At 42.7% G+C, this 12,878-nt stretch overlaps 1 protein-coding gene across 2 annotated transcripts in view; it reads right to left on the reverse strand.

The window, feature by feature from the left end:
- The window catches only part of adcy5 (adenylate cyclase 5), a 98,610-nt gene that overhangs the window by 20,758 nt on the left and 64,974 nt on the right, over positions 1-12,878 (reverse strand). For both annotated transcript variants that reach the window (XM_072686115.1, XM_072686114.1), the window contains exons 4-8: positions 9,054-9,165; positions 6,833-6,960; positions 3,225-3,383; positions 2,325-2,466; positions 1,284-1,421 (exon numbers count right to left, since the gene is read on the reverse strand). In XM_072686115.1, the coding sequence (XP_072542216.1) occupies positions 1,284-1,421; positions 2,325-2,466; positions 3,225-3,383; positions 6,833-6,960; positions 9,054-9,165 (679 nt within the window). The remainder of the gene's footprint in view (positions 1-1,283; positions 1,422-2,324; positions 2,467-3,224; positions 3,384-6,832; positions 6,961-9,053; positions 9,166-12,878) is intronic.

The raw sequence follows: 12,878 nt of genomic DNA on the forward strand, positions 1-12,878 counted from the left end.
CTGGATCAGTTGCTAAGAGTCTAATAATAGGCACAGATCTGACAGAGTCTCGCAGGAGTTATAAGCACACTTCCACACGTAGGTCTCCCTCTATTTCCATTCACATAATCACTGCAGCCCAGGGAGCACTCAGAAGTGCTAAATCACTTGTTTCCTCACTCAGCCTTAGCCACACCTGCAGGGGGATGTTTGGCCCTGTGGGGCCTCTGTAGTCCTCCAGATAGTACAGGAGACAAAAACAGGCTTGTTTTTATTTTTAATGAATATATAGAGTGATATTATGGGAAGGCCATCAATAAAAGCCAATCACCTTGGATGTTGTTAGGAGTGTAAAACATAGTATAACATATGTAGTAGCTGCACCTCAGCTGCAATTTTCACTTGGCTCAAGCAAGCAGATAAGATCCTGGTCTTCTAGGATTGGAAATAACTGCCAATAATTGCTGAAGTTGCTGCCAAATGGACAGGCTTGGCTATAAAGACTGCTTATACTCCCACATAAGCCGTTCTAAAGTGCCTGACTCTGAGAGCGAAACAGCGGGACATGTAAACGAGTACACATTATACTTCGACATGGCTTGGTTTTGTCTTCTCTGACAGACATGGCACAATCAATTAACTCAGAACTGTGGCCTTCACCATCATATTAGCAAAGAGGTGGAGGACTAAACGTTGGAAAGAAAGCGAGATAAAGGATTTCCCTTGGGGTCTCGCACTGGGCCTAATTGCAGGTTCCACTTTGCCTGATTAAATCCCTGAGGGCATCCTGTGAGGCAAGCCTGCTTTATTTAATCAGAGTGCCGTTCCCTTTGGGCCCCACAGGCAAGGAGGAGAGAGGAGCTTAGTGACACAGCCACAGATGCAAAGAGGAGAAGGCACTCTGAACGAGGTTGTGGAGGGACATGGGTTCTTTGAGCTTGCTCAGGCTTAGTTAACAAGCTGCATGAAATAAAAGCCCTCGCTAAAAAAAAACAACAAAAAACCTTCTTCAAACAGAGGTGATAATTGGTGTGACTCATAGTAATTAAGGCCAATGCAAACAAGCTGGTGCTCAACACTCCTGCAGCGTTCATGTCTGCGAGTGCGCTGAAAGCGGTCAGATCTATGCCTGATAAACGTGAACTCAATCACCTGCGGAAAAGCACTAATATGGTGGAAGCGTTGTGTAACGTGTCCGGTCAATAATGAGTGGAAAGTGAATTTGATGTAAGAGTCAGAGAGTGAGCGTGAGCCTTTCTGGGTGTGCACGTTTATGTATGTGTGTGTGTATCTATTTCACTCACCATCCTCTTCATTTCCTTGGAGACCTGGTTGCTACCCAGGTGGTTATAAAATGGCCGGTCGGTCCAGTGAGAGCTGTTGTGGGTGACGGAGTTGGTGCGCTGCCGATTCATCTTGGCAATCATGGCCTTCTCTTCTTTCTGTGAGACGGAACATCACATGGTTAATTTAAGGCTAATGGCCATTAACTACAAATTAGCATGATGTTTGTTTATTTAATTTAACTACAACAGTCCTACCTATAATACACTCCTAGTGCTTATAAATAAAGTGATATACTTTAAGCACAAGGGTTCTATATAGTGTGGAAAATAGGTTCACTGACTGATATCAATTGTGGAAGCTTTTTGGTGCCACATAGAACACACTTTCAGGTTTGATATTTTTTTCAGTTCTGAGGTTTGATCATCTCGGTGTTAAAGCACCTTTGCCTGTGTTGCTATACTAAGCATTAAAATCCCTGCAACAAAAGTATTCCCCCACAAAGCTGGCAAATAGTAGTTCAAACAAAAATGTTGTTTTTGTTGTCTGTTCAGCCATAACATTAATACCTAATATTGAGTAGGTCTTGACTTTTTGAGGCATGGGCATCTGAAAGTGCATCTGAAAAGTGTCCTGTGGTATCTGGCACCAAGACATTAGTAGCAGGTCCTTTAAGTCCTGTAAGTTGTGAGGTGGGGCCTCTATGGATGGCATCCAAAAGCCTTACGTGTCCATGACCCTGTTGGCAGTTCACCTGCCTGATGCTGATTTGAAGATGGTCTGAACCAGGTGTCTAGCCATCGCACTTTGATCCCTGTCAGTCTTTCACCTTCTTGTGCTTGCCCATTTTCCCTGCTTTCAACACATCACCTGCAAGAACTGACTGTTCACTTGCTGCCTAGTATATCCAACCCTTAACAGATGCTGCTTTAGATGAAGATAATCAATAATGGGTGCTCATGTTATGGCTGATTGGTGCAAATCTAAAGCATTCCACTATTAACAGTGTCGTGCTGTGCCATCAGTGGTATGAGGAAGTAGAGGGATAAACAGGCTCTGACCCTCTTCTGGCTGCAGCCCACTATGAGGTAGGTTTCAATGTTGTGCTTCTTCAGATACACGTTCCTCTCTCCACCGAAGCCAGGCTCCACATCATAATCCCCGTTCAGATAGTTCAGAGTGGCTTTAGTGATGTGGATACGGCTGGGTGAAAGAAACAGAATTTAGTATGAGTACAAAAACTGTAGGGGAACAAGGGGCAGAACCCTGGTTAAGGTCATGTTGTTATATTTTCATAGCAATATCACCAAACATGTTATTGGATTAACATTATCATTATTATTGTAGTTTTACTAGTGTTTTTATGCATCTACACTATATGTCCATACATTTGTGGACACCTCTAACAAATACATTTAGCTACTGTAAGAGAATGGGACTTTCTGCAGCAGATAACGATGACCTTATGGACACATTGCTTAATGCAAGGTGTGGCCTAGAGGGGTATAAATCTAACACAGCACTGATATGTGGAGCAGTGAAAATGTGCTTTCTAAAGTGATGGGTGCACTCCATCCAATATTTTTGGGATGAGTTGGGGTGGTAATCATCCGACATCCTAATGTTACGTAACACTCTTGTCACTGAATTCAAGCAAATCCTCACAGCAATGCTCCAATATCTATTAGAAAGCACTCCCTGGACAGTAGAGTCCAACATAAGCAGGATAAATTATTTTTTAATACAATTGATTTTAGAAGAAACAGTGAATGAGCAGGTGTCCCATTACCATTGCCCACATTTGGGTAAAAATAAATAAATAAATAAATGAATAATAACAGTACAGTACAGGATTAATTACATTTATCAACCAGACTTCTAGCAAAATGTAACAAGTTAACCCAGTGTGGTCAAATAATGCTTTTTTTTTTTTTTAACCTATTATGTGGGAATGAACTCACCCTGCCTTCCCCCCTGCCTCCATATGATTGGCAAGTGTGACATCATTGGACCAAACATCAAACTGCCACTTCCTTAAGCCCAGCACCCCGCAGTGGACTCGCCCGCTGTGGATCCCCACTCGCATGTTCACGTTGACCCCAGTGACTTCCCTCACCAACCTGAAACACACAGCCTTGCTTGTTACGTGCAGTGCAAACGCAGAACTGGAGAACAGAAGGAACAACGTATACTCTGGCCTCTGTAGGCCTTTTATTTTGAAGCTTATCTGGCAGCGAGCCCAAGAAGGCTGCTTCACTTGTGTGGTCCTCAGCGGACAGGGTGGCATTCTCAGACAATGTGGTAATCACACTAATTTCATTGCTATTTAAGACCATGCTCTCAGCTATGACACAAATTGAGCTCTTAATGTTGTTTCCTGGATGAAGCATTGAGGGACATCTAGTGCCTTTCAACAGCTGAAGGGGTGATGTGAGGTCACTTTGGTTAGTCTCTTAAATACCTGCTGAATGTCTTCATTGTAGTTCAATTTGCACAATGTTACGATCAACACCACACAAACAATGAGTATATGGCCACAAACACTGGCCATATTATCAGGTATATGAGGTACCATTTATGCAGGTGCACAATTATAGGCACCTATCTGTACCTGTTAATACACTCAAAAATAAAGTTTTTAAAAGATTCTTTAAGCAGATCTATAGATGAACCACTTCTGGATCCATAAAGAGTGATCTTTGTACTAAACTGGTAAAGAAGTTTTACATTAAGTGAAGGTTCTTTACACATTTCATAGGTTCTTCACACTCAATCTCTATTGCAAACATGATTCTTCATGGAACCAAAAGTGGTTCTTCGAAGGCCCAGGCCTTCAAATCTGGACCATGATTCCAGTTTCCAGTTCTGGATTTGGTTCTCGCTGGACGTTAAGGGAGCAGTTAATGTAACTGACTGACCACATAGTATCACACCTACCAAAGATTACTAAGTTCAGGACTGGAAACTGGATTCAAGGTCCTGATCTGAAGAAAGAACCATTTTAAAGCACCTATATATATAAGCCACTGCACTATTTGTCAGTCACCCTCTACCCATCTAAGCCTGTGCTAGTAACTCTTTGATTGGCCATGTAGAAAATATCTGGTAAATGGTTAAGCAGTGTATGAAAAAGGATGGTAGGGTATCTTTTTTAAAACTTTTTTTTTACTGTTTATTTGACAATGATAACGCTCCAACATATATCAAATTACAGCTTTTATTTCTGCCTCTGCTTGAGAGTTACTGGAATTACCGGAGGAAAAAATGTGGTGCAATTATTATTATCATCCTCTCTGTAAGTACAGTAAGTACATTTGCTGATGCTTCCAGGAACATCACTGATGATGATATCCAGAAGCAATAGCTGACATACTTTTTGAAGCTATTTCACCTTGATGTTTGTGTGGCCTGATAAGCAAGAGCCATAATTTGACATAATAAGACATAATAACAGACATAATATTACTTATGTTTTCCCCAAGACAAGAAACTGTGCCATATAGATGGCTTTTTGTACAGGCCTGATATCTGCCAGCAGAGCCTGCAAAACCAGGAACAGGTCTAACTTTTCCCGTAAATGAAAAAAGGGACCACCAGAGGACTACTGTTGACCAGCTTTTATTTGGATGGTGCTAGTAGTATTCCTATGAAATGGAGGCAAGGCATGTAGTGATGCTCTACATGCACTAAAACGTGAAACGGTGGCAAAAGAGTGCCTCCAACAACATCAGGTTGGGTGTAAGGTTTTACTTGTGTCTGCTGGACCTTCTTAAAAACACACACACACACACACACACACACACACACACACACACACACACACACACACACACACAGTAAACAGCCAGGGCCATCAAACCTCACTGAACATTGAGGTTGACGGACTAGTCTGCGGAAAAAAACAAGCCTTTCACTTTGTGAGAGGCAACTGTTGCTGCAGTAGAGACCTGCTGGCTGCTGCTAGGAGGGAACACACTCATGCTCAGTGGAGCAGAAAGCCAGTCGTTCTGTCTGCCTCCTCTAACTACAAACAAGACACTTCTAATATGACAGACACATGCACAAGCAAATAGATCTGTGATTGGACATGCTGCTGCCCACTCCTGCTCTCCCCTGAGGCTGAGCAGCTCTGAGGTGAAAACACACTAATGTGACTCCATGTGCACACTCACTCGCATGTGCATATGCACACGCGCGCACACACACACACACACACACACACACACACACACACACACACACACACACACACACACACACACACACACACACACAGAGAGAGAGACAAACACAACTGCCACACAACCAGCATCAGTCTTATTACTCAATAATTCAGGGATGACTGCAGGGGGGCTGATCCCTCTCCACATTCACCAATTAGCAGAAAATGAAAAATCGCAACAAGGGTCTTTACGTTTTTGTTCTTGTGGGAGATTTAGGTTCACACAGCTAATTAAGACCTTCGCAAAGACTTATAAATCTTAAACACTGTTAAGTGCCTCTTAACAAGGCAACGCTTGACCTGACTAAAACGTATTGCTATTGATTCTTTATTCATAAGTGTTTTCATTTGTTGCTCAAAATATGTTTCCCCCGGTGTTGGGGTCTTTCTACCGGACGTGCAAAACATGAAAGGAAACTGTAACTGTCCAGTTATGGGAGGGGTAGGGGTAAAGGGGTAAAGTTCAGACTAAAGATCTAAGGTTCCTTAACAAGCCTTATCATTAGGAATGTGTTTTTCACTTTATATTCCATCACAGGTTTACAGGTTTAGACTGAAATTTGGATGGATGGATTTGAACAGAATAGTGGAGCCAGCTTAGGATTTTAGATGTGTCCAGAATGTCGAACAGCATGATGTTTGAAGTATGTCATTTTCAAGCTATAATGCTTTAGATATACAAAATTACTAGGTTACTCTGTGACCAGGTTTACTTCTACATTGTAAAACCGTAAATAGTGTATAAAGTGCTAATTTTTTAAATAACAAGTGACTGGCTCTGCTCTGATTTACAGGGAAAGAAGGAATATGCTGTACCTCCCACACACAAGAACCAGGGCCAACTGCACTCTTAACTTATAAGCCACTGGTAATAGCTTGAAACATGTGAAACCTGACTACTGATGTAATACATTCATTCCTACTGGCAACATTTCTCAAATATTTGTCAGGCTTGAGTCAAGTTCAATTATCCCATTTGGGTTTCCACTAGTCTGTCTACCACCTTAAATGGATGTGGCCTGCATTTAGTCTGCTTGAGTTTTTTTCCAAATTTTTATTTTTCATATGCTTTCTTTATGCTGAACAGGTTTGAATCTGGCATGCTGGAGTCATTTGCTGGAGTTGGCATGGTGGCAAGGTCTATCTAGGGTTATAGGGCCAGCATGAAACACCACATTAGTCTTTGTGGGCTAAAGTTCATCCAGACTAAAAATCAAAGATAAGTCAACAGGCCCAGTGTTTAAGAGTGCAGATTTTTCAGCCTCCGTTTAATAGGTGTGATAAGTTTGGATCAAGTCCAGATAGCATTCTGTCAGACTTCTGTAGGGTGTGGGTAGCAATACTCACGAGATGGCCTCGATCATGTCCACCCCCATCTCAACACAGCAGTGGGCATGATCAGCCCGTGCCTCTGGCAGGCCGGATACACAGTAGTAGCAGTCCCCCAAGATCTTAATCCGCAGACAGTGGTTCTCCTACATACAGACACATACAGGTGCATAAGGGGCCACATCAGTCACTGAATCATCATGGCTCGACCCATTATAGCACTATTAATATTACAGAAGTTATAATTTCATATTATCTACATGAATGCATGTATTTACAAAACTTTTCTTTGGACCTTTGAAATCCATACCACATAGCCCACATATCTTCTCCTTTTAAGGGTGTGGACTGCTGTTCTGAAGAGGAAGATTTACAGGATGAAAAAAAGAAATCCAGGCTCCAATTGTTCCCCAAGGGTTCACAAAGGTCACAGTTCAGCTGGCGCGTGTTTTCTTATAAATCCCTTGTAATCCAAATTTGGACTGAAGGGCTTCAGGTTTTTATAATCTGTCTGAAATTGCCCAATTCATCTTGAATTTTATCCAGATAAAGGATACTTAGTCTCAATATAGTGTGAAGCATCTGGTAAGAAATGATATTAAAAGGAGTGAAAATTGAAGAGTGGAAAGGTTAGAGAGACGAGGAGCAGAGAAGAGCAAAAAGAGGAGAGGAGCTGGGAGGTGGAAGCTGGGAGATGAAGACTGGAGAGCAGAAAAGAGGAGCAGGCGAAATAAAAAGAAAAGAGGAGCAGAGCGAGGAGAAGAAGGAGAAGAGCAGAAGAATAAAAAGCAGAGACAGGAGAAGCAGAAGAGTGGAGAGGAGCAGATAAGGTGAAAAAGGAGAGGGAAGGAGAGGACAAGAGTGAATAGAACAGAGGAGAAAAGAGAGAAGAGTAAAAGAGTGAAAATAGGAGAGGAGAGGAGAGAAGCCCCAGGCCGGGCACAGGACACACAGCACAGCAGGACTGAGTCTTATGACAGCCACCTGAATGTCACCCCAGCACATGCCTAAATTTAACCCACTACCCACACAATAGACCCTGTTGTTGAGCATCAGTGTGAGCAAGCGTCTGTGTGCCTCACAGTTCTGCTCAGAGTGCAACATGGACTACATGCAGATTGGCGTTTTATAAGTGTTCTGTTAATTAAAGTCATAGAGAAAGCAGTTCCAGAGAAATCATATACACTATATGCCCAAATGTTTGTGGACATCCCTTGTAATGAATGCATTTAGACGTGCAAATGCACACACATAGCTTGTCTAGTCCCTGTAGAGAAGGTTTGCAAGTAGAATAAGACTCTCTGGAGCAGATAAACATCATCCTCCATGTCTAATGCCATTGAGCTTTGGAGCAGTGGAACTGTGTTCTCAGGGTGACGGTGCTCCATCCAATACTTGGCATGGGGTGAGGAGTTGGGGATGAGGTGGGGTGGTGCTCATCAAACATCCTGACCTCACTAACACTCTTTCCCAGAATGCAACCAAATTCTCACAGCAATGCTGTGTGAAATGTAGTAGAAATCCTTGGATAGGAAGTAGCTTCGTACTGAATGTTGTGCTGATTTTACACAGTTTAACCCTTGTTGTCTTGTCAAAATGACCCACCGCCATGTTTAACAGTAGAGGATACAGCACTGTTCATACTTACTGGGCACTTTATTAGACACCCTGCCTTGTAACTGCCTTGTTGGTGTGCAGCTAGAGACAACACCTTTTTCCATACATGATTTGTGTTCGAGTAGCTTTTCCATGGTGGCTGGTTTCTGACCACAGGCCCACTAGAATTTTTTGGACTATTCTCAACCCAGTGTCACAGTGATTCAAAGCAACACTACTGTGCCTCATAATGTGCCATGTCAGTCACATGGAGGTCCCTTTCCACTGATGGACAGGGCAGAACAGCAACAGATGGGCTACCAAGGGGACTGCCTGAACAACTGGTGTGTAGGTAGAAGCTAGGCTTACCTTATGAACTGGCAGCTTGTATGTCTAAATAAGGGCACCACAGTGAGGGGTTCCTGTGAGGGACAGGGGGCCCTGTACCCACAGCAAGATGGTTGCTGTGACCCGGGAGATAATGATGAGCCTGTGGCTCTGACTCAGCGGAAGGTGGATTGGTGACTAAAGACTGGCTGAAACCTGCTCTGTGCTCAAACCTCTGAGCACAACAATGTGCAGGTAGAATAATCCTATAATACTGCATGTCTGAATCCGCAATCTGAATCTGACAGATACTTACAGCCGCCAGTTTGTCGAATCGTGCAAACAGCTCGTTCAGGGTCATAACCAGCTCTTGTGCTGTGCACTGGGAGGCCAGACTGGTGAATCCCTCGATGTCAGCAAAGAGGATACTGCAGAGACAGAGAGAAACCAGAAGGTCAGACACGTGCAGGGAACCAGAGCTGCAAAATACGTTTGGCTCAGCTTATCGCTACAATCTTTCACTCCTGGCAGCGCATACACACACACACACACACATGCGCCCTGTTACCACGGTTACCTGTTCGGTTTCTGAGGGCCGATTGCCTGTGGACCATAACGACTGACCATTCAAGAGGCAGATGTTTACATAGATACAATAACCGCTATGAGACATCCCACAATTGTAACCCCAATGACTCAACTCCATTACCATGCCAATGGCACCGAGGTTCGGGGCGGCGCACTGAATCTCTGTAGCAATAAAAGACATTCATAACCTAATGAAACCAATGAGGGGGAAAAAAACCCCAAAACTTTGGCCTACAAAAGAGAATCTGAGAGAGCAGTCTGACATTCTTCCATGAGAACAAGGTAACAGATATGGCCTTCCATTGTATGGCACTCCTGGGTGCGAGACAGGCGAGACAAAAAGCTCTGAGGGTTCGGATGACCTCATGAGTTATAATAGCTGTTACTATTCAATATTGGGCTGCACAGCCTTCTACTGGGAGGAGGGGTGAGGAGAGACACTGTCACGAATCCAGCTCTAATAGACATATCTCAGCGCTAACCCTGAAGCTCAGCGATGGGTGACACAGCAGACAGCAGGGCTCACTGATTAAAGCTTCTGTGCAGGACTGAAGTGACCTCTCTGTTCAGCCTCTCTGAATCACGGTGTGAAAGACTATTTCCACAAACGCTTAAAGGATGAAATGATGTTCTTATGCAACACAATGGTCCTGCTGTACTCTGGGCATGTGACATCCGCTTTCAGTGGAACCGAGGATGTGGCTGCTCTCTAAGCAGATGTCCCAGCTTTCACCTGACTGCTGAACCTGTGGTGCACTACACTATGCTGCTCTTTCAGGGAAAAATAATCTGATCACTGAGTTTAGAAAGTTTAATTTAACCCCAAGGAAAATTGATTCCGCTCTTGCTGCAACAAAACTGCAATGTGCATGCATGGAAAACAGGCAAACTGTTCAGATGTCTGATGTGAACAACACAGTTTGCAAACAACCACCATCAGTCATGCGCCGCACTCCTCCCGCTTCACAGCTCTAGTGTCATTAGCAGTTAATGCAAAACCACTGATACAATTAACCTTTTTTTCATCCAAAGTTTTTAAAATGGAATCAATCTGTTACATCCCTAATGATCAACATTTCGAGTTGTTTTCCTCCTGAATGCTTCCAATAGCTTATGGAGAATTAATTATCAATTGCTTTTCATTAAGAAGCTCTTTATCGGCCTTTATCCACTGCAAAAACATTAACAAAATAATTATGACGAAATTACAACTGATCAATAGCAATAATTCAATTCAGTGTCGATATGAAATGCTCAGATTTCACCTTTCTTTGGTACCATCATTTTAATCTATGTTTAGGTCAAATGTATACAGTACAAAAGACTGCATGTACTTACAGGCTATACAAACAAAACTCAGCATGTGAGAAAAGAACTTTGCGGGTCAGTTGTAAAAGAGCTTTGTAAACCAAAATGTAACAAATAAATCCATAGAACATGCAACACGTAAAACTTCCACTCATCATTACACCTGAAAAATATTTAACAGTGTTTAGAACAATATTCACCCCAGTTTGGAAACACTCTGGATTCTGCCCAGATGAACAGAACGTAAAGAACCACTGGTGTTGCTGTATAGCGTAGTGCTAAGACCCGTGCCTTTCAAGTGGCAGACTGGGGTTCAATCTGGTATGATATACCAATAGAGTTCTTGGGCAAGACCTTCAATACTTCATTCGCCTCTGTAACATGATTCAACTGCAAGTCATTCTTGATTACAGTGTCAGCCAAATTATGTAAATGTAATACAGGCAAACAGGTGAAGTGAAGATCATAATTATGTTGTTACAGTGGCATCTGCCTGTATTGAGGTAGGATATACATATTGGACAGCAAGTGGACAGCTCAGTTCATGTGTTGGAAGCAGGAAAAACGGGCAAGGTGAAGGAAATTGTGATGGCTACATGATGACTGGGTCAGAGCAGCTCCAAAGAGCACTGGTGTTCCCGATATGCAGTGGTCAGTACCTATCAAGAGGTTGATGTTGCACAGAAGTTATTGTAGCACTATTAGTAGTATTGCTCAAAACATTAATGGTGGCTTGATGTCCATGCCCCAAAGGTTTAGAGCTGTTTTGGTGGAATGAGGGGGACGAAAACAATTTTATCCAGGTGGTTATAATACTGTAATATTAATATGTTTTTAATATTTAAATGTTCTGATTAATCTGTTTAATTACAATATAGTAATTCTATTACCATCAGTGAAAACAAGCTAAAGGGCAAGATTCTGTAATGATTACTTAGTACACTGTAACTGAATTTGGATTACTGCGATAATTCTGTAGAATTTCTGTAGACTTATTCTGATAATATTATTGTCCAGGCTTTACTATATCCAGTTGTTCCTGCAATTAGTTTCTCACATTGGTAAAATACTGACACACCTTACTGACATCACAGCACCTGCTATCCAGCTGCATTACCAATGCCAGAAAGTTCCCCTCTCATCAAATGGACAGCAGCCAAAAATGGAGTATTAGTTATAGGCATCAGCTGACAGAACCATTACACACACATAATATACAGTGGGGAGAACAAGTATTTGATACACTGCTGATTTTTCAGGTTTTCCCACTTGCAAAGCATGTAGAAGACTGTAATTTTTATCATAGGTACTCTTCAACTGTGAGTGATGGAATCTAAAACAAAAATCCAGAAAAATACATTGTATGATTTTTAAATAATTAATTTCCATTTTATTGGGGGAAATAAGTATTTGATACACCAGAAAAAGAAACTTCATATTTGGTACAGAAACCTTTGTTTGCAATTACAGAGATGAGACGTTTCCTGTAGTTCTTGACAAGGTTTGCACACACTGCAGCAGGGATTTTGGCCCACTCCTCCATACAGATCTCCTCCAGAGCCTTCAGGTTTCGTGGCTGTCGCTGGGCCACACGGACTTTAAGCTCCCTCCAAAGATTTTCTATTGGATTCAGGTCTGGAGACTGGCTAGGCCACTCCAGGACCTTAAGATGTTTCCTACGGAGCCACTCTTTAGTTGCCCTGGCTGTGTGTTTTGGGTCGTTATCATGCTGGAAGACCCAGCCACGACCCATCTTCAGTGCTCTTACTGAGGGAAGGAGGTTGTTGGCCAAAATCTCACGATACATGGCCCCATCCATCCTTCCCACAATACGGTGCAGTCGTCCTGTCCCCTTTGCAGAAAAGCATCCCCAAAGAATGATGTTTCCACCGCCATGCTTCACGGTTGGGATGGTGTTCTTGGGGTTGTACTCATCATTCTTCTTCCTCCAAACATGACGAGTGGAGTTTAAACCAAAAAGTTCTATTTTTGTCTCATCAGACCACATGACCTTCTCCCATTCCTCCTCTGGATCATTCAGATGGTCATTTGCAAACTTCAGACGGGCTTTGACATGCGTTGGCTTGAGGGAGGGCACCTTGCGTGCACTGCAGGATTTTAATCCTTGACGGCGTAGAGTGTTACTGATTGTTTTCTTTGAGACTGTGGTCCCAGCTCTATTCAGGTCATTGACCAGGTCCTGCCGTGTAATTCTGGGCTCATTCCTCACCTTCCTCAAGATCAT

Source organism: Salminus brasiliensis, chromosome 8, assembly GCF_030463535.1.
Source record: "Salminus brasiliensis chromosome 8, fSalBra1.hap2, whole genome shotgun sequence".
NCBI lineage: Eukaryota > Metazoa > Chordata > Actinopteri > Characiformes > Bryconidae > Salminus > Salminus brasiliensis.